The 23,114-nt window shown below is 36.9% G+C and overlaps 1 protein-coding gene across 1 annotated transcript in view; it reads left to right on the top strand.

Moving 5' to 3' along the window:
• The window catches only part of FANCC (FA complementation group C), a 320,357-nt gene that overhangs the window by 237,201 nt on the left and 60,042 nt on the right, over nt 1–23,114 (top strand). The window contains exon 7 of the mRNA XM_052644871.1: nt 2,079–2,243. Coding sequence (XP_052500831.1) covers nt 2,079–2,243 — 165 coding nt within the window. The remainder of the gene's footprint in view (nt 1–2,078; nt 2,244–23,114) is intronic.

The following is a 23,114-nucleotide window of genomic DNA, read 5'->3' as shown; positions in this document are numbered from 1 at the left end:
CTAAGCACCTGAATATCCTAGCATTTACTTTATACTCCCAACTTCTATAATTTTAACAATTAAATACATAATACCATGAGAACGAGAGGGGGCTTTTGATGACCCTCAAATTATGAGAAAGGCTTTAAGTGGTAGATAGAGGCATATTTTTAAGGTAAATATCACATCCCAAAAAGCTTGTAAGAGCATTTTTTTTAGAGTGGATTCAAGAAATAGGAGGGTAGATGGCAGCCAACAAGATAGCAGTACTTGTTAGTACTGCAGTAATAGCAGCCAGCTGGCTAGTCCCTTATCCACTCCTCCTCATCCACTAGCCCCAGAATAGAGACAGTGGTGTCCTGTTTCCAATGAATAGGAGGGAGAGGAGACTTTGAAGGAGAATAAGTATCAAATGGCTATCAACTCCTAGCAGTTTAGGAGGTTCTCTAATGCCCAGAATGCAATATATTGGCAACCCCAGCCAGCACCACATCCCTGCCCCTGCCCCCTAGCACTGGAGGTCAACTACACTGAACAGAGCATTCATGCAGAGACTAATGTGGAATCCCAAATTCCAGAAAGAACAAGCGAAAATCACCAGATATTCATGAAAAATGGACACCATAAGGAAAAATGAACCAAATGTAACAAACAGAAAATGCAAATATGCCAATATATACATTTACAAGGATAAGTGATTGGGTTTTTATCTTATTATTATAATAAGATAATTATAATTATAATATAATTATTATAAATATTATAAATATAATTATATTATATAAATATTATAATTATAAGATAATAATTATCTTATTAGTCCTTAATCAGCCTAAAGGAAATCAACTCTGAATGTTCATTGGAAGGCCTGATACTGAAGCTGAAGCTCCAATACTTTGGTCTCCTGATGTGAAAAGCCAACTAATTGGAAAAGACCCTGATGCTGGGAAAGATTGAGGGCAGGAGGAGAAGGGTGCGATAGAGAATGAGATGGTTGGATGGTATCACCAGCTCAATGGACATGAGTTTGAGCAAACTCTGGGAGATAGTGAAGGACAGGGAAGCCTAGCATGCTGTAGTCCATGGGGTTGCAAAGAGGCAGACATGACTGAGCAACTGAAAAATAACAATTAATTATCTTAAGAAGAGAAACTATTAATCCTTGAAATAGGAATGTGTTTTATTTTTCCTGAAAAGGAGACATTGGGGGCGGGGGCAGTCAATAAATTGGCTGAATAGAAGATAAAGCTAGATAACAAACAATGACTCCAAAGATTGAGCTGAGTACTTCTGCTAGGATATAATACAAAAGGACAAAGAGAAGCTTATTTTTTGTTTTTAACTTTTTGATACAGAGATCAGGGTAATGCTGATCTCTGTATAAAATTTTATATCAGTTTGATTCAGCTTTCAGGGTAATGATTGACCAGTAATTTGTGGATAATGTCAGCCTTTCTCATGGTAGAGATAATCCGTCACCAACCCTCTAGACCTCTGGCAGGCAGCTCTACTTGTGTTCCTAGACAGACTTGCAGGAATGAGTGTGAGCAGCACTTGATGAATTTTAGTGTAGTGTCAAAGGAGAATATGTATAATTGTGTGAAGAGTCTATTATGACACTCTTGCCTTTTAAAGCTACATATCTTTGTGGGACTAGACTCCATGTAATTCAACCAAAATAATGTGTTATAATAAATATGCACAACTAAATATAAGAATCCACTGTCTTCTTTCAAACCGTATAGGAAAGAGATTTGTAAACATATAAAATAGTGCCACTCTTCTCACTAAATATCTTTTTGTTTTGTAAAATATAGTTATTGTTTAACAAAAGCGTTATTCATGTTAACATCAAATGGATTTGTTTTTGTTACTTTTAGCTAGTTAATAAATATTTTAGGTGTCTTTGTTTTAATTGCAAATGTGATGAATATCAGTAGTTATAACCTCAGAAGTGAAAGAAATAATTCAAAGAAATTCAAATCAAAAAATAAATCAAAGAAATAATTAAATTCTTTCAGCATGAAGATTTTATATGCCTTTAACTATGTGTGGCTCTAAGATTTTGGTACTTATTTCTCATTTTTTTAATTCCATAGGATGTCTCCTGAACGAGTAAGGTCCCTGTCACGAATCTGTGTCCCACTTGTTACTTTGCCAGATTTTGAACCTCTGGTAGAGGCTCTGCTCACCTACCATGGACATGAACCTCAGGAAGTACTCTGGCCTGAGTTCTTTGATGCTGTGAATGAGGCTTTTTTGCTGTAAGTGATGACCCTTTACTTCATTACCCAATTCTGTTTTCCTTTTTTTAGAATACTTCAGTATGTTGAAAATGTAATTTTCAAATGTTTTTGTCTCAGTACCACTGTATATTCCTAAAAATTATTGAGGATCTTGGTGAACTTTTTAAAATATGTGGGTTCTATCTATCAATATTTACCATACATGAAATTTTAATTTTTTTAATATTTATCATTTCCTTTTAAAATAACAATAAATTGATTAAATATTAGTACAAATAGCATATTTTTTAACGAAAAACTGACCTTTTCCAAGAAAAAAAAATTGTCTAACAAGAATGACATTGTTTTTACGTTTTCGCAAACTTCTTTATTTTTTGACTTAAAAGATGACAGCTAGGTTCTCACAGTATTTCTGTATTCAGTCTGATGCAGTATGTTTTTTTGGTTGAAGTATAAGAAAAGCCAGCTTCACACAGACATGCACTTGGAAAAAGGACTAGTATATTTTAATAGCCATTTCAGATTATGGATATTTGAGGTGAATACTTCACCAAAAGTTGAAAATAGTGGGGTTTTTTAAAGGTTAGTTGCAATGTGGATTCTGAAATTATATAAATGAGCTCTTCATACTATTACATTAAAACCCATTGGTCTGTCTTGCACTTTTAATGGATTTTGTAGCTTCACATGGTTTATTTGGAAAATATTGGTTCATTAAGTTATACAGATCTAACATTGACATATTTTCATTTTATACTATCAAAATTACATTCATTCACAACTAGTCTTATCAGGAATGTCTTCTAAGTGTTGGGAAGCTATAAAGCTCACATTGATGAAAGCAAATTTTCTAAGATTCTAATTCCTGCTTAAAACTCAAATGTATCATTGGTTACAAATACCGTCAGTTGTTTTCCTTAGTATGCTAAAGTCAGTTCTGTAATTTTGAAAAAGTATGTGCCAAGTATTCAAGTCTGAATAACCTTTCTTTGTCCGCCAGTCATTTTCCTCAAGTAAATTTATGAAAAAAGTGGCTAGTTGATCTTGCAGCTTAGCAAGTTGCACAAGTGCTTTTCCTCTAGACAGTCATCATTTTTTGGTGTATAGCAGAAATGCTTTATGCATACTTTTCGCCACACAGAATTTTTTTAAGTTAAAAGTGTCCTCAGGGGTAAAATTAAGAAAATTAATCTTTTATGTTAATACTTACTGTGAAATGCATTTTTATGTGAAACTGGCAGTGTTTTTACTGTATGTACAGACACTACTGAGCGACTTCACTTTCACTTTTCACTTTCATGCACTGGAGAAGGCAATGGCAACCCACTCCAGTGTTCTTGCCTGGAGAATCCCAGGGACGGGGGAGCCTGGTGGGCTGCTGTCTATGGGGTCGCACAGAGTCGGACACGACTGAAGCGACTTAGCAGCAGCAGCAGCAGCAGTATCAGTGTACAGTGGCTACTGTTGCTGCTCTGATTTGTGTTAGGTACAACGTTACTTGCTTTTTGTACTATGAATGCACATGTCAACTCAGTTGTTCTAGGAAAACCACGAGATACGAAATAGTTATTCAACACTTCAAGCATTTCTGAACCATATGTGTGTATTGCTGAGTTCATCTAAAAAACCTCCTGTTCTTAGTTAGTGCTAATACCAGGTGTATAGAAGCAACACAACTAGTTCAGCCACATCTAGAGATTCAGTTTTGAGGCAGAAGTACAGTTCTTGATGAAATATTAAATCAAATACACGTTTGTATTATTTAATTCCTTTTTTTAAGGATTCTGAATGATTGGTCTTCAGTTCAGTTCAGTTCAGTCGCTTAGTCGTGTCCGACTCTTTGCGACCCCGTGAATCACAGCACGCCGGGCCTCCCTGTCCAGCACCAACTCCCGGAGTTCACTCAGACTCACGTCCATCAAGTCAGTGATGCCATCCAGCCATCTCATCCTCTATCGTCCCCTTCTCCTCCTGCCCCCAATCCCTCCCAGCATCAAAGTCTTTTCCAATGAGTCAACTCTTCGCATGAGGTGGCCAAAGTACTGGAGTTTCAGCTTTAACATCATTCCTTCCAAAGAAAACCCAGGGCTGATCTCCTTCAGAATGGACTGGTTGGATCTGTGTGCAGTCCAAGGGACTCTCAAGAGTCTTCTCCAACAGCACAGTTCTTAAGTTAATGCTGCAATAAACTAGCACTATGATAGAGTTTGAGAATATCCTAGTAGGACACAGGAAGATACATTTACCTTTTAGCACAATACTTTGGACTAGATGTCCTACTCTCATGAGTCAGAGAAATCTGTGGTGTTTTGATTTCGTCTTTTCCCCATGAAACAGCTGTGAAATGAAAGAAGAAATCTTTTAATTCTCCTTTGTAAAGCAAATAATCCAGTTTCAATATAAGAAAATAGGAATAAAATTTATTTTTAAATAAAATATTAAATTATAAAATAAAATGTTTTATTTATATAAAAATTTTAAATAGGTAAAATATATATCTAAAATAATTTGGATACTATTTAGAAAATTTTTTTAAAAGATGTTTGGATTTATTACAAAGTAAGACAGAAATGCACTTGGCTTCTTTTTGTGTTTCCATGTAGACACAAGAGAAAATATTGGTTTTCATTTATTTATTACATTTTATTTTCCCCCAACTTTATTGAGATATAAATGATACATAACATGGTATATTTTTTAAGATGTATGAATTAATTCTATACAGTTTTAAGTTGCAAATGACTACCACCATAGTGTTAGTTAACACCTCCCTCACATCATAGGATTGCCATTTCTTTTTTTTGTTGTGAGAATATTTAAGATCTACTCTTAGCAACTTTCCAATATGCAATTCAGTATTATTAACTATGTGCCATGCTGTGCTGTACTTAGTCGCTTAGTCATGTCTGACTCTGCAAACCCATGGACTGTAGCCCGCCAAGCTCCTCTGTCCATGGGGATTCTCCAGGTAAGAATCATAGAGTGGGTTGCCATGCCCTCCTCCAGGGGATCTTCCCAACCCAGGGATCAGACCCAGGCCTCCTGCATTGCATGCAGATTCTTTACCATCTGAGCCACCAGGGAAGCCCATTATTAACTATAATCAGCATGATGTATTTTTAGATCCCCAGAGCTTATTCATCTTATAACTGGAAGTTTTAAGTACTTTTTGATCAACATCTTCCCATTTCTCCCACACCCCCAGTCCCTAGTAACCATCGTTCTAGTCTCTGTTTCTATGAGTTTATATTTTTTTAGATTCCACAAAAAGTGATACCATATTTGTTTCTCTTTCTAACTTACTTCATTTAGCATAATGCCCTCAAGGTCTATCCATGTCATCACAGCCAAGGATTTCCTTCCTTCTCATGCCTGAATCATACCTGATTGTGTGTATATGTGTGTGTACAGATATAAATATAAATACCACATCTTTACTCACTCTTCTGTTGTTGTACACTTAGCTTGTTTTCACATCTTAGCTATTTTGAATATACATAATAAACATGGGAGAACAGATATCTTTTTGATACCTTGTTTTTATTCCCTTTGGATATATACCCAGAAGTGGGATTGCTAGATCATTGGATAGTTTTAGTTTTAATTTTTTGAGGAGCCTCTATACTGTTTTCCATAGTGTCTGCACCAATTTGTGTTCCCACCAATGTTACGGCCAAGGGTTCCCTTTTCTTCACATTCTCACCAACACTTGTTATCTTTTGTCTTTCTGATGATAGCCATCCTAATAGGTGTGGGGTGATATTTCACTGTGATTTTGATTTGCATTTCCCAAAAGATTAGTGTGGAGAAGGCAATGGCAACCCACTCCAGTACTCCTGCCTGGAAAATCCCATGGAGGGAGGAGCCTGGTGGGCTGCAGTCCATGGGGTCGCTAAGAGTCGGACACAACTGAGCGACTTCACTTTCACTTTTCACTTTCATGCACTGGAGAAGGAAATGGCAGCCCACTCCAGTGTTCTTGCCTGGAGAGTCCCAGGGATGGGGGAGCCTGGTGGGCTGCCGTCTATGGGGTCACACAGAGTCGGACACGACTGAAGCGAGTTAGCAGCAGCAGCAATGATTAGTGATATTGAGTACCTTTTCATTTACCAGTTGGGTATTTGCATATCTCCTTTGGAAAAATGTTTATTCATATGTTCTGCCTACTTTTTAATCAGATTGTTTCATTTTTTTTCCTATTGAGTTATATGAGTTCTTTATATATTTTGGATGTTTATTCATTATCAGACATATACTTTGCAAATATTTTCTTCCCGTCTATTGGTTGCCTTTTCATTTTGTTGATAGTGTAGAAGATTTTTGCAGTATAGAAACTTCTTAGTTTGATATAGTTCCACTTAATCTATCTTTGCTTTTGTTGTCAAATCAAACAAGTCATTGCTCTGACTAATGTCATTTTGTCCTTTATTATATTTTCTTCTGGGAGCTTTACAGTTTTAGGTCTTAACATTCAATTCCTTAATCCATTTTGAGTTGATTTTTGTGTTTAGTATAAGATAGGGGTCCAGTGTCTTTTTTTTTTTTTTTTTTTGCATGTGGTTTATCCATTTTCCCAGTATCATTTATTGAAGCAACTGTTTTTTCCCTATTGTATATTCCTGGCCCTTCTGTCATAATTTAGTTGATTCATATATTTATGAGTTTGTTTCTGGGCTGTCTTTTCTGACTGAGGTGTATATACCAATGCCATACTGTTTTGAGTATTATAGCTTTGTAATATAGTTTACATGTACAGATGTGAGAGTTGGACTATAAAGAAAGCTGAGTGCAGAAAATTGTGCTTTTGGCGCTTTTGAACTGTGGTGTTGGAGAAGACTCTTGAGAGTCCCTTGGACTGCAAGAAGATCCAACCAGTCAATCCTAATGGAAATCAGTCCTGAATATTCATTGGGAGGACTGATGCTGAAGCTGAAACTCCAATACTTTGGCTACCTGATGTGAAGAACTGACTTATTGGAAAAGACCCTGATGCTGGGAAAGATTGAAGGCAGGAGGAGAAGGGGACAACAGAGGATGAGATGGTTGGATGGCATCACTGACTCGATGGATGTGAGTTTGAGTAAGATCCGGGAGTTGGTGATGGACAGGGAAGCCTGGCGTGCTGCAGTCCTTGGGATCACAAAGAGTTGGACATAACTGAGTGACTGAACTGAACTGGTAATAGTTTGAAATCAGGAGTTATGATATCTCCCCCTCTTCTTTCTCAAGACTGCTTTGATTATTCGGAGTTATGGTTTTGTATAAATTTTAGGATTGTTTTTTCTGTTTCTGTGAAAAATAACAGAATTTTGATAGGATTGCATTGAATCTATAGGTCACTTTGGATAGTATAGACATTGTAACAATATTAATTCTTCTAATCCATGAAAACAGTGTGTATTTCCACTTAATTGTGTCTTCTTCACTTTCTTTCCTCAAAATCTTAATGGTTTGCTGTAAACAGATCATTAGCCTCTTTGGTTAAATTTATTCCTAGGTATTTTAGTCTTTTTGATGCAGTTGTAAATGTGAGTGTTTTATTTCTTTTTTTTAAAAGATAATTCATTGTTAGTGTTTAGAAATGCAGTTGATTTTTGTATTGATTTTATATCCTACAACTTGACTGAATTTATTGATTAGCTGTAATTTTGTTTTTGTGTGTGTGAAGTCTTTATGGTGTGTTTGTGTATGTATGTGTATGTATCTCCTGTCATGTGCAAATAGAGACAGTTTTACTTCTCCTTTTTAGACTTAAATGCCTTTTACTTCTCTTTCTTGCCTAATTGCTCTGACTAGGTCTTCCAGTATCATGTTGAATAAAAATGGAAGAGTGGACATTCTTAGAGGAAAAATTTTCACTTTTTCATCATTGAATGTGATGTCAGCTATGTGTTTGTCATATATGGCCCTTACTATACTGAGCTATTTGCCTTCTGTACCTGTTTTGTTGAGAATTTTTATTGTAAATGGATGTTGAAATCAAATGTTTTTTCTGCATCTGTTGAGATACTTTTAAGATTTTTTTTCATCCTTCATTTTGTTAATGTGGTATACCACATTGATTGATTTGTGCCTAGTGAACTATCCTTGTATTCTAGGAATAAATCCCACTTGGTCATTAAATTGGGCCCCTCAACCTAATTCTAGTGTGTGTATGTATGTATGTTTGTATCTGTGTAGGCTTCCCCATAGCAATAAGTAGTTCTATGACACTAGCAGGCTATTTGAGAATTAAGCTCAATTCTGACATTGTCAGAGATAGCATCTGATGGCACAGGTAAAGGGGCCAGTTGCACAGGACTGCCTTCCACTTCAGATGCAATTATGAGGCGAGGTTGTTGCCTATGCTTCTACCTGACTTGTTACAAATTGGAGGTTCCCACAGCTCCTTCCTTGGGTTTGATTAATTTGCTAGAATGACTCACAGAACTCAAACATTTTATTTTCTAGATTACTGGTTTATTATAAAAGGATATAACTCAGAAACATCCAGATGGAAGAAATTTATACAGCAAGATATGGGGGAAAGGGCATAGAGCTTCTTAGCCCTTTCAAGGTGTGCCACTTTCCCCTGGTCTCCATGTGTTCACCAACCTAGAAGCTCTCCATATACCATCTTCTGGGGGTTTGAGGGAGGCTTTGTTAATAGGCATGATTGATTAAACCATTGGCTGTTGGCAAGTGTTCAACCTGCAGACCCTTCTTCCCTCCCTGGAGGTCAGGGAGATAGGACTGAAAATTCCAACCCTCTAGTAACATGGTTCAGAGAAGGTGATGGCACCCTACTCCAGTACTCTTGCCTGGAAAATCCCATGGACAGAGGAGCCTGGTAGGCTGCGGTCCATGGGGTTGCAAAGAGTCGGACACGACTGAGCAACTTCCCTTTCACTTTTCACTTTCATGCATTGGAGAAGGAAATGGCAACCCACTCCAGCGTTCTTGCCTGGAGAATCCCAGGGACGGGAGAGCCTGGTGGGCTGCCGTCTGTGGGGTCACACAGAGTCGGACACGATGGAAGTGACTTAGCAGCAGTAACATGGTTGGTACTCATGGCAACCAGCCCCCACCCTTAAGTCTAAACGCCACCTCATTAATATAACAAGAGATACCTTAATAACTATTTTCACTTAAGAAATTCCAAGGTTCTTAGGAGCTCTGTGTGAGAAATGTGGTTGAAGAGCAAATATATATTTCTTATTATAAATCACCATATCAGTCATAGTGTATAATCTTTTTAATGTATTGTTAATTTGGTGTGCTAATATTTTATTGAGGACTTTTACATCAATATTCATCAGAGATATTGACCTAATTATCCTTTCTTGTGGTATTCTTGTCTGGTTTTGGTATCCGAGTAGTATGGCCATCATAAAATGAGTTTGGAAGTGTTATTATTATTATTATTATTATTATTGATTTTTTTGAAGACTTTGAGGAGGATTTATATTAGTCCTCTAAGTGTTTCGTGGAATTCACCTGTGAAACCATGTGGCTGTGTTGCAGAAAGAGAGACCCCTTTCAGGGTCTAAGAGTGGGCTCTTGTCCAACACTCGGAAATGAATTGTCCAAGGAGACACACATGCTGACAAAGCAAGAGAATTTATTGGGAGGGGGCACCCAGGCAGAGACCAGAAAGATAAGGAAACCCAGGAAGACTGCTCTGTCGCATAGCTCACTGTCCTGAATTTTATGGTGATGGGTTAGTTTCCGAATTGTCTGACTCGGGGTCCTTGCTGGTGGCACACACATTGTTCAGCCAAAATGGATTCCAATGAGGAGGATTCTGGGAGGTCAGTAGGGCATGTGGCCTCTCCTTTTGACTTCCCGAATTCTTCTGGTTGGTGGTGCCTTGTTAGTTCCATGTTCCTGTTGTAAAATAACTCAGGCAGATGTTTACTGTGGTGCCTGGCCAGAGTGGGCAGTTTCAGTCAGTGTGTTTTCCCTAACAGCTGGGTTTTTCTTTGTTAGCAAATTATGATTACTGTCTCAATCTCTTTGCTAGTAATTGGTCTGTTCAGATTTTCTATTTCTTCATGATTCAATATTGTTAGGTTGTATGTTTATAGGAATTTATCCATTTCTTCTGGGTTGTCCAATTTGTTAATACATAATTTTCATAGTAGTCTCTCTCAATCATTTGTATTTATGTGGTATCATTTTTAATATGTTTCCTCTTTAATTTATAATTTTATTTATTGGAGATTTAAGTCTCCTCCTTTTCTCTCTCTCTCTCTCTTTAGTTAGTTTAGCTTATCGGTTTGTTCTTTCATGGATTGTATCTTTGTTTTTTTTTAATCTGTTAAGGTCATCACCATTGCCAAACTAAATTATCTGGGTTTGCTTCTGGGTTACATAGTTTTGTGGTTTATATTTAGACTTAGAATACATTTTCAGTTAATTTTTGTGAGGGATGTATGGTCTATGTTTAGAATTGGATTTTTTGCCTGTGGACATCCAGTTATTCCAGCACCATATGTAGAAAAGACAATCTTTACTGCATTATCTTTGCTCCTTTGTCAAAAGTCAATTGACTGTATTTAACTCTATTTCCGGGAGCTTCCCAGATGGTGCTAGTGGTAAAGAATCTACCTGCCAATGCAGGAGACATAAGAGATGAGGGTTCAATCCCTGGGTTGGGAAGATTCCCTGGAGGAGAGCGTGGCAATCCATTCCAATATTCTTGCCTGGAGAATCCCATGGACAGAGAAGCCTGGCGGGCTACAGTCCATAGGGTTGCAAAGAGCTGGACATGATTGAAGTGACTTAACACGCATGCTGGTCTATTTCTGGTCTCTCTTATCTGTTGCATTGATCTATTTATCGATATCACACTGTATTGATTATTGTTGCTTTGTAGTAAATCTTGGAAGACAGGTAGTGTCAGTCCTCCAGCTTTGTTCTTCTCCTTTAATATTGTGTTGGCTATTCTGGGTCTTTGCCATCTCCATATAAACTTTTAAACCAGTTTCTTAATATCCACAAAATAACTTTTTGGCATTTTGATTGGGATTTCATTGAATCTATAAGTCAAATTGGGAAGAACTGACATCTTAACAATATTGAGTCTTCCTATCAATGACCATCCTCTATTAATTTAGTTCTTCTTTGATTTTGTTTATCAGAGTTTTACAATTTTTCTAATCTAGATCTTGTACATATTTTGTAAGATTTATACATAATTATTTAATTTGTTAAATGATGTCTTCTTTTTAATTTCAAAGTCCGCTTGTTCACTGCTGGTATATAAGAAAATGATTGGCTTTGTAATTTTAACTTGTATCCTGCAACTTTGCTATAATTGTTTATTAGTTTCGATTTTTTTGTCAGTTATTTTAGATTTTCTACACAGAACGTAATTTAATCTTTGAACGAAGACAGTTTTATTTTTTCTTCCCAATCTGTATAGCTTTTATTTCCTTTTCTGTTCTTACTGAATTAGCTTGACTTTCTAGTATGAAGTCTGAAAAAATGTGATGCAAAGGGACATCTTTGACTTGTACCTAATTTTAGTGGACAAGCTTCAAGTTTCTTACCATTGGTATGATTATTATTAGTAGAAGTTTTGTAAATATTCTTTTTTATCTATGATCATATTGGTCTTTAAGGTTTCTATGCTTGTAATGTCTTATCTGCTTTTAGTATTAGTATAATTTTACCTCATAGTATGAGTTAGGAAGTATTGCTTTGGCGTCTATCCTCCAAAAGAGATTGTAAAAAAAATGGTATAATTTTGTCCTTATATGTATAGCAGAATTCACCAGTGAATTCATCCAAGCCTGGTGCTTTCAATTTGTTTTAAAATATATAGGCCTACTCATTTAGTTTACTTCTTCTTGTGCGAGTTTGGCGGATTGTATCTTTCAAGTATCTGTCTATTTCATTTAGGTTATCAAACTTGTCGGCATAAACTTGTTCAGTTGTTGTTGTTCAGTCACTCAGTCTTGTCCAACTCTTTGCGACCCCATGGACTGCAGCAGGCCGGGCTTCCCTGTCCTTCACCATCTCCTGGAGTTTGTTCAAACTCATGTCCATTGAGTCAGTGATACCATCCAACCATCTCATCCTCTGTCATCCTCTTCTCCTCCTGCACTCAGTCTTTCCCAGCATCAGGGTCTTTCCCAATGAATCAGCTCTATGCATCAGGTGGCCAAAGTATTAGAGCTGTAGCTTCAGCATCCATCCTTCCAATGAATATTCAGGGTTTATTTCCTTTAGGAATGACTGATTTGATCTCCTTGCTATCCAAGGGACTCTAAAGAGCCTTCTCCAACACCACAGTTTAAAAGCATGAATTCTTCACCACTCACCTTTCTTTATGGTCCAACTCCTACATCCATACATGACTACTGAAAAAACCATAGTTTTGACTATATGGACCTTTGTCGGTCAAGTGATGTCTCTGCTTTTCACCACACTGTCTAGGTTTGTCATAGCTTTTCTTCCAAGCAACAGTTGGCTGTTAATTTCATGACTGCAGTCACCATCTGCAGTGATTTTGGAGCCCAAGAAAATAAAGTCTGTCACTGTTCCCATTTTTTCTGCATCTATTTGCAATGAAGTGATGGGACCAGATGCCATGATCTTAAAAAAAAAAAAACAAAAAACTTGTTCAGAGTACTCCTTTATTATCCTTTTGTGCCTGTAGGACCTGGAGTGATGTCTCCTCTTTCATTTCTGCTGACAGTAATTTGTTTCCTCTCTTTCTTAGTTAGCCTAGCTAGTTGATTTTATTGGTCTTTTTCCGTGACCACCTTCTGGTTTCATTTTCTCTTATTGATTTTCTGTTTGCATTTTCATTTGATTTCAGGTCTAATTCTTACTTTCTCTTCTACTTACTTTGGATTGAATTTTCTCTTCTTTTTCTAGTTACCTGAGTTGGAAACTTGGATTATTTATCTTAGATATGGCTTTTTTCTAAATGTATATTTTTATAATATATTCAGTGCTACAGATTTCCCTCTAAGCACTGATTCACTGTATTCCACAAATTTTTGACAAGTTATGTTTTCATTTTCATTTAATTCAAAATAATTGTAAATTTCTTTGGAGATTTCTTCTTTGATTCACGTGTTACTTAGAAATATGTCTGTAAATCTCCCCACAATTTCAGGTAAGCTTTTCAAGTAAGAAAAAGGAAATTTTCAAGTAAGCTTTCTGTTAATGATTTCTGATTTAATTCCATTGTGCTCTGAGGGTAGGCATTATATGATTTCTATTCTTTCCTAATAAATTTGTTAAGGTATGTTTTATAGCCCAGAATATGGTCTGTCTTGGTGAATGTTCCATGTAAGCTTAAGGAGGGATGTTTTCTGCTGTGGTTGAATAAAGTAGTCTATAGACTCCTTATATTTATTCCTTATGGTTTTTTAAAATTCAGCCACCTTCTTATAGATCTTCTGCCTGCTGGATCAGTGCATTTTATAGAGGGATGTTTAAAATCTCCAGGTATGGTAGTGAATTCATCTATTTCTCTTTTACAGTTCTATTAGATTTTTCCCTTGAATAATTTGACACTCTATTATTCAGTTCAGTTCAGTTACTTCGTTCTGTCCAACTCTTTGTGATCCCATGGACTGTAGCACGCCAGGCTTCCCTGTCCATTACCCAGCTCCCGGAGCTTGTGCAAACTCATGTCCATCAAGTCAGTGATGCCACCCAACTACCTCATCCTCTGTCGTCCCCTTCTCCCACCTTGAATCTTTCCCAACATCAGGATCTTTTCCAAGGAGTCAGTTCTTCACATCAGGTGGCCAAAGTATTGGAGTTTCAGTTTCAGCATCAGTCCTTCCAATGTATATTCAGGCCTGATTTCCTTTAAGATTGACTGGTTTGATCTCCTTGCAGTCTAAGGGACTCTCAAGAGTCTTCTCCAACACCACAGTTCAAAAGCATTAATTCTTCATTGCTCAGCAGCTTTCTTTATGGTCCAACTCTCACATCCATACACGACTACTGGAAAAACCATAGCTTTGACTAGCCGGAATTTTGTTGGCAAAGAAATGTCTCTGCTTTTTAATATGCTATCTAGATTTGTCATAGTTTTTCTTCCAAGGAGCAAGCATCTTTTAATTTCATGGCTGCAGTCACCATCTGCAGTGATTTTGGAGCCCAAGAAAATAAAGTCTGTCACTGTTTCCATTGTTTCCCCATCTATTTGCCATGAAGTGATGGAACAAGATGCCATGATCTTAGTTTTTTGAATGTTCAGTTTTAAGTCAGCTTTTTCACTGAAACTATGAGCCATGCCATGTAGGGCCACCCGAGACAGATGGGTGGGTCATGGTGGAGAGTTCTGACAAAACTTGGTCCACTGGAGAAGGGAATGGCAAACCACTTCAGCATTCTTGCCTTGAGAACCCCATGAACAGTATGAAAAGACAAAAAGATATTCCACTCTGTTGTGGCATATATGCAAGCTAAGGACTGTTATATCTTCTTGGAAAATTGAGCCCTTTATCATTATGTAATCAGCATCTGTATTCCTGATAATTTTCCTTGCCTTAACGTCTGTTGTATTTGAAATTAACATAATTACTCCTGCTTTGTTTTAGTGTTAGCATGGCATATTTTTCTCTATCCGTGTAGGCTTTTAAATATATATATACATTTAAATTTTTTACTTTGGTTGTGCTGGGTCTTAATTGCTGCACATGGGCTCTCTGTAGTTATGATGAGCAGGGCCTTCTTACCCTAGTGGCTTGTCTTGTTACAGATGATGGGCCCTAGGGCATATGGGCTTCAGTGGTTGCAGTGCCTGGGCTCGGTAGTTGTGGCACAGGGGGCTTAGTTGACCCCTGGCATGTGGGATCTTCCCAGACAAGTTCTCAACCATGTGTCCCCTGAATTGCCAGGCAGATTCTTAACCACTGACCTGCCTATTCCGTTTTCTTTTTGTCTGTGCTGGGTCTTTGTTGCTGTGTGGGCTTTCTCTAGTGGTGGTGGAAGGGGCTACTCTTTAGTTTAAGTGCGTAGCCTTCTCATTGTGGTGGCTTCTCTTGTTTTGGATCACGGGCTCTAGGTGCTCAACCTTCAGTAGTTGCAGCACATGAGTGCAGTAATTGTGGCTCTCTGGCACGGGAGAGAGAGTACATGGGCTTCATTGCTGCGAGGCATGTGGGATCTTCCCAGATCAGGGATCGAATCTGTGTCTCCTGCATTAGCAGGTGGATTCTTTACCACTGAGCCACTATGGAAGCTCCCCACTTAGTTTTAATTATATGTATTTTTGTATTTAACATGGATTTCTTTTTTTAATTAATTTATTTTTTATTGAAGGATAATTGCTTTACAGAATTTTGTTGTTTTCTGTCAAACCTCAACATGAATCAGCCATAGATCAGGGGTATACATATATCCCCTGCCTTTTGAACCTCCCTCGCATCTCCCTTCCTATCTCACCCTCTAGGTTGATACAGAGCCCCTGTTTGAGTTTCCTGAGCCATACAGCAAATTCCCGTTGGCTATCTATCTATTTTGCATATGGTATTGTAAGTTTCCATGTTACTCTTTCCATACATCTCAGTTTCTCGTCCCCTCTCCCTGTGTCCATAAGTCTGTTCTCTATAACTGTTTCTCCATTAGTTCAGTTCCGTTCAGTTCAGTTCAGGTCAGTCACTCAATCGTGTCTGACTGGTTGCAACCCCATGAATTGCAGCACACCAGGCCTCCCTGTCCATCACCAACTCCCGGAGTTCACTCAAACTCACGTCCATCGAGTTGGTGATGCCATCCAGCCATCTCATCCTCTGTCATTCCCTTCTCCTCCTGCCCCCAATCCCTCCCAGCATCAGCATCTTTTCCAATGAGTCAACTCTTCGCATGAGGTGGCCAAAGTACTGGAGTTTCAGCTTTAGCATCATTCCCTCCAAAGAACACCCAGGACTGATCTCCTTTAGAATCCAAGGGACTCTCAAGAGTGTCCTCCAACACCACAGTTCAAAAGCATCTATTCTTCAGTGCTCAGCTGTCTTCACAGTCCAACTCTCAATCCATACATGACTACTGGAAAAACCATAGCCTTGACTAGACGGACCTTAGTCGGCAAAGGAATGTCTCTGCTTTTTAATATGCTATCTAGGTTGATCATAACTTTCCTTCCAGGGAGTAAGCGTCTTTTAATTTCATGGCTGCAATCACCATCTGCAGTGATTTTGGAGCCCCAAAAAATAAAGTCTGACACTGTTTCCACTGTTTCCCCATCTATTTCCCATGAAGTGATGGGACCAGATGCCATGATCTTCATTTTCTGAACGTTGAGCTTTAAGCCAACTTTTTCATTCTCCTTTTTCATGTTCATCGAGAGGCTCTTTAGTTCCTCTTCACTTTCTGCCATAAGGGTGGTGTCATCTGCATATCTGAGGTTATTGATATTTCTCCCGGCAGTCTTGATTCCAGCTTGTGCTTCTTCCAGCCCAGCATTTCTCATGATGTACTCTGCATATAAGTTAAATAAGCAGGGTGACAATATACAGCCTTGACATACTCCTTTTCCTATTTGGAACCAGTCTGTTGTTCCATGTCCAGTTCTATCTGTTGCTTCCTGACCGGCATATAGGTTTCTCAGGAGGCAGGTCAGGTAGTCTGGTATTCCCATCTCTCTCAGAATTTTCCACAGTTTATTGTGATCCACACAGTTAAAGGCTTTGGCATAGTCATTAAAGCAGAAAGAGATGTTTTTCTGGAACTCTCTTACTTTTTCGATTTCTCTATTGCTGCCCTGTAAATAAATTCTTCAGTACGATTTTTCTAGATTCCATATATATGCATTAGAATACAATATTTATCTTTCTCTTTCTTACTTCACTCTGTGTAATAGGTTCTAGGTTCATCCACCTCATTAGAACAGACTCCTATGTGTTCCTTTTTATGGCTGAGTAATATTCCATTGTGTATATGTACTACAACTTCTTTATCCATTCATCTGTCAATGGAGATCTAGGTTGCTTCCATGTTCTGGCTATTGTAAATAGTGCTGCAGTGAACAATTTGATACATGTGTCTTTTTCAATTTTGGTTTCCTCGGGTATATACCTAGTAGCGAGATTGCTTGGTCATATGGTGGTTTTATTCCTATTTTTTAAGGAATTTTCATACCCTCTTCCATAGTGCCTGTATCAGCTTATATTTGCACGAACAATGCAAGAGTATTCCCTTTTCTCCACACCCTTTCCAGTATTTATTGTTTGTAGACTTTTTGATGAGGGCCATTCTGACTAGTGTGAGGTGATATCTCATTGTAGTTTTGACTTCCTTTTCTCTAATAATGAGCAGTTTTGAGCATCTTTTCATGTGTTTGTTAGCCATCCATATGTCTTCTTTGGAGAAATGTCTGTTTAGGTCTTTTTCTCACTTTTTGATTGGGTTGTGTGTTTTTCTGGTATTGAGTTGTATGAGGTGCTTGTATATTTTGGAAATTAATCCTTTGTCAGTTGTTTCATTTGCTCTTATTTTCTCCCATTCTGAAGGTTATCTTTTCACCTTGCTTATAGTTTCCTTTGCTGTGCAAAAGATTTTAAGGTTAATCAGGTCCCACTTGTTTACTTTTGTTTTTATTTCCATTATTCTAGGAGGTGGGTCAGAGGATCTTGCTTTGATTTATGTCATCGAGGGTTGTGCCTATGTTTTCCTCTAAGAGTTTTATAGTTTCTGGTCTTACATTTAGGTCTTTAATCCATTTTGAGTTTATCTTTGTGTATGGTGTTAGGAAGTGTTCTAATTTCATTCTTTTATATGTAGCTGTCCAGTTTTCCCAGCACCGTTTATTGAAGAGGCTGTCTTTGCCCCATTGTATATTCTTGCCTCCTTTGTCATAAATAAGGTATGCATAGGTGCATGGGTTTATTTCTGGTCTTTCAATCTTGTTGTATTGGTCTGTATTTCTGTTTTTGTGCTAGTACCATACTGTCTTGATGACTGTAGCTTTGTAGTATAATCTGAAGTCAAGAAGGTTGATTCCTCCAGCTCCATTCTTCTTTCTTAAGACTGCTTTGGCTATTCAGGGTCTTTTGTGTTTCTATGTGAATTGTGAAATTTTTTGTTCTAGTTCTGTGGAAAATGCCATTGGTAATTTGATAGGGATCACACTGAATCTGTAGATTATGTTTGGTAGTATATTTATTTTCACAGTATTAATTCTTCCTACCCATGAACATGGAATATTTCTCCATCTGTTTATGGCATCTTTGATTTCTTTCATTTGTGTCTTACAATTTTCTGTGTAGTTCTTTTGTCTCCTTAGGTAAGTTTATTCCTAGATATTTTATTCTGTTTTTGCAATGGTGAAAGGAATTGATTCCTTAATTTCTCTTCCTGATTTTTCACTATTAGTATATAGAAATCCAAGTGATTTCCGTGTATTGACTTTGTTTCCTGAAACTTTGCTAAATTCACTAATTAGCTCTAGTAATATTCTGATACTATCTTTAGGGTTTTCTATGTACAGTATCATGTCATCTGCAAATGGAAAGCTTTACTTCTTCTTTTCCAATCTGGATTCCTTTTATTTCTTTTTCTTCTCTGATTGCTGTAGCTAGGACTTCCAGAACTATGTTGAATAATAGTAATAAAAGTGGATACCCTTGTCTTCTTCCTGATCTTAGGGGGAATGCTTTCAGTTTTTCACCATTGAGAATAATGTTTGCTGTAGGCTTATCATATCTTGCCTTTACTATGTTGAGGTAGGTTCCTTCTATGCCCTTTTTTTTTAAGAATTTTAATCATAAATGGGTGTTGAATTTTGTCAAAGGCCTTTTCTGCATCTATTGAGATTATCGTATGGTTTTTATCTTTCAATCTGTTAATATGATGTATCACATTGATTGATTTGTGTATATTGAAGGATCCTTGCATCGCTGGAATAAACCCAGCTTGATCATGTTGTATGAGCGTTTTCATGTGTTACTGAATTCTGTTTGCTAAAATTTTGTTGAGGATTTTTGCATCTATGTTCTTCAGTGCTGTTGGCCTGTAGTTTTCTTTTTTGTGTTGTCTTTGTCTGGTTCAGGTATCAGGGTGATGGTAGCCTTGTAGAATGAGTTTGGAAGTGTTCCTCCCTCTGCAATTTTTTGAAAAAGTTTTAGAAGGATAGGCATTAGCTTTTCTCTGAGTGTTTGATAGAATTCTCCTGTAAAGCCATCTGTCTCTGGACTTTTGTTTTTTGGGCGATTTTTTATCACAAGTTCAATTTCAGTGCTTGTAACTGGGTTGTTCATAATTTCTGTTTCTTCCTGGTTCAGTCTTGGAAGATTGAACTTTTCTAAGAATCTGTCCATTTCCTCCAGGTTATCCATTTTATTGCCATATAGTTGTTCATGATAGTCTCATAATCCTTTGTATTTCTGCATTGTCTTTTGTAAGCTCTCCTTTTTCATTTCTAATTTTGTTGATTTAATTCTTCTCTCTTTTTTTTCTTGACGAGTCTGGCCAAAGGTTTGCCAATTTTATCTTCTCAAAGAACCAGCTTTTAGTTTTATTAATCTTTACTATTGTTTATTTCATTTCTTTCTACTAATTTTGGGGGTTTTTTTGTTCTTCTTTTTCCATTTGTTTTTGGTGTAAAGTTGCACTGTGTTTGATGTTTTTCTTCTTTCTTGAGGTAGGATTGTATTGCTATAAACTTTCCTCTTAGAACTGCTTTTGCTGCATCCCATAGGTTTTGAGTTGTGTTTTCATTGTCATTTATTTCTAGAAATTTTTTGATTTCCCTTTTGATTTCCTCAGTAACCTATTGGTTATTTAGAAATGCATTGTTTAATCTCCATGTGTGCATGTTTTTTAGTTTTTTTTTCCTTGTAATTGATATCTAGTCTCATAGCGCTGTGATCAGAGAAGATGCTTGATACAATTTCAATTTTCTTAAATTTACTGAGGTTTGATTTGTGACCCAAGATGTGGCCTATCCTGGAGAATGTTCCATGTGCACTTGAGAAGAAGGTGTATTCTGCATTTGGAAGGAATGTCAGGAAGATATCAGTGAGATCCATCTCATCTAATGTATCATTTAAGACTTGTATTTCCTTATTAATTTTGTTTTCATGATCTGTCCATTAGTGTGAGTGGGGCGTTAAAGTCTACTATTATTGTGTTACTGTCAATTTCTCCTTTTAAGGCGTGTTACTGTCAATTTCTCCTTTTATGGCGTGTTACTGTCAATTTCTCCTTTAGTGTTTGTTTTATGTATTGAGGTGTTCCTATGTTGGGTGCATAGATATTTATAATTGTTGTGTCTTCCTCTTGGACTGATCCTTTGATCATTATGTAGTGTCCTTCCTTATCTCTTGTAATATTCTTTATTTTAAAGTCTATTTTGTCTGATATGAGGATTGCTACTCCAGCTTTCTTTTGCTTTCCATTTGCATGGAGTATATTTTTCCATCATCTCACTTTCAGTCTATATGTGTCTTTAGGTCAGAAGTGAGTTTCCTATAGACAGCATATATATGGGTCTTGTTTTTGTATCCATTCAGCCAGTCTGTGTCTTTTGGTTGGAGCATTTAATCTGTTTACATTTAAAGTAATTATTTATATATATGTTTCTGGTGCCATTTTCTTAATTGTTTGGGTTTGATTTTGTATATCTTTTTCTTCTCTTGTATTTCTTGACTATATAAGTCCCTTTAACATTTATTGTAAAGGTGGTTTGGTGGTACTGAAGTCTGTTAACTGTTGCTTGTCTGGAAAGCTTTTTATTTCTCCGTCAATTTTGAATAAGATCCTTGCCAGGTACAGTAGTCATGTTTGTAGATTTTTTCCCTTTCAGTACTTTAAATATATCCTGCCATTCCCTTCTGGCCTGCAGAGTTTCTGCTGAAAGATCAGCTGTTAAATGTATGGGGTTTCCCTTGTATGTTACTTGTTGCTTCTCCTTGCTACTCTTAATATTCTTTCTTTGTGTTTAGTCTTTGTTAGTTTGATTAGTATGTGTCTTGGTGTGTTTCTCCTTGGGTTTATGCTGTACATGACTGTCTGTGCCTCTTGAACTTGATTGACTATTTCCTTTTCCATGTTAGGGAAATTTGCAACTATAGTCTCTTCAAAAATTTTCTCATTCCCTTTCTTTTTCTGTTCTTCTTCTGGGACCCCTATAATTCGAATATTTGTGCATTTGATATTGTCCCAGAGGTCTCTGAGACTGACTTCAATTCTTTTCATTCTTTTTACTTTATTCTGCTCTTCAGAAACTATTTCCACCGTTTTACCTTCCAGCTCACTGATTCTTTCTTTTGCTTCAGATATTCTGCTATTGATTCCTTCCAGAGTATTTTTAATTTCAGTATTGTGTTGTTTATCCCTGTTTGTTTATTCTTTTATTCTTCTAGGTCTTTGTTAATTGATTCTTGCATATTCTCCATTCTGTTTTCAAGGTTTTTGATCATCTTTACTATCATTATTCTGAATTCTTTTTCAGGTAGTTTGCCTATTTCCTCTTCATTTATTTGGACTTCTGTGTTTCTAGTTTGTTCCTTCATTTGTGTAGTATTTCTCTGCCTTTTCATTATTCTTTTTAACTTATTGTGTTTGAGATCTCCTTTTCCCAGGCTTCAAGGTTGAATTCTTTCTTCATTTTGGTTTCTGCCCTCCTAATGTTGGTCCCTTGTTTTGTGTAAGCTTCATATAGGGTGAGATTTGTACTGAATTTTTTTGTTTGTTTTTCACCTGGTGGGCAAGGCTGAGTGAGTTGGTAATCCTGTCTGCTGATGATTGGATTTGTATTCTTGTTTTGTTTGTTGTTTAGATGAGGCATCCTGCACAGGCTGCTACTTACTGGTGGTTGGGTGATGCTGGGTCTTATATTCAAGTGGTTTCCTTTGTGTGAGTTCTCACTATATGATAAACCCTAGGATTAGTTCTCTGGTAGTCTTAGGGTCTTTAACTCAGTGCTCTACTCAAAAGGCTGAGTTTAATCTCTGGTCAGGAACAAAGATTCCATAAGTGGTTTGTTGTGGCATAAAGTGAGATTAAAACAAATACCCAAAAGTGAGAAACCAAAGATGAACACCACATAAATGGCCATTACAAAATCAAGCAAATAATAATTAAAATAGTGGAATATACACATATACATATACACCCATAAGTAAAATCAAAACAGTCCAACAACAAAAAAAGTTCAATAGATTGACCCGGCAAACAAAGGAAACCAAAAATTATATCTACCAGTTAAGAACAAAACTAACTAAAGCACAAACTAGAAAACAAAACTAAAGCAAGATGCCAAGTGGGGAAGAAAGCAATGAAACTAAAATTAACAAATGTTGAGAGTAAAGAAAGAAAAGAAAGCAAGAATAGATATGCAAAGTTAAATAGAGGTAGATAAATAAGGTTTATATACATTAAAGATTATCTGTAAAGGGAAAAGTAAACGAAGGAATCAATGTAGAAAAATAATAATAGGTTTTAAAAAATTGAAAATTAAAATTTTAAAAAAGGAAGAAGAAAGAAAAATAAACTCCAAAAAACTGCAGAAGTCCAATATAGAGGCAGAAGTTTATAACAACAGTGAAAAGTATGAATGAAAAAAAAACTCAAAAGCTTAATTAGATTTCATAGTGCCAATAAAATCGACAACTACAATAGAGGGAGGGAAAAGAAAAAAAGAAAAAATCCAAAAGAATGTACAGGACAAGTCAAAACATAAGAATAATAAATGTTTTTCTTGAGTCATTGCTGTCAGTCCTTTTCCTCGCTGGGAGTCACAGTCGCCCTTACCTTTCTAGGATGCCCTCTGACACTGTGCTGGTCTCTGGACCTGCTGTGGGGGCAGCTCAGATGCTACTCTGGCCCTACTCCTGTGTGTTCTTGCCTCCAGTGTCCACAGCTATTAGAGCTAGTGCATTTTCTTTTGTGGGAGCTCTTAATGTCCTTTTATATATTCCATAGACACAGAGTCTG

Source organism: Budorcas taxicolor, chromosome 8, assembly GCF_023091745.1.
Source record: "Budorcas taxicolor isolate Tak-1 chromosome 8, Takin1.1, whole genome shotgun sequence".
In the NCBI taxonomy this organism is placed as follows: Eukaryota; Metazoa; Chordata; class Mammalia; order Artiodactyla; family Bovidae; genus Budorcas; species Budorcas taxicolor.
The sequence above is the reverse complement of the archived record's forward strand: the minus strand, read 5'-3'. Positions and strand labels throughout refer to the sequence as shown.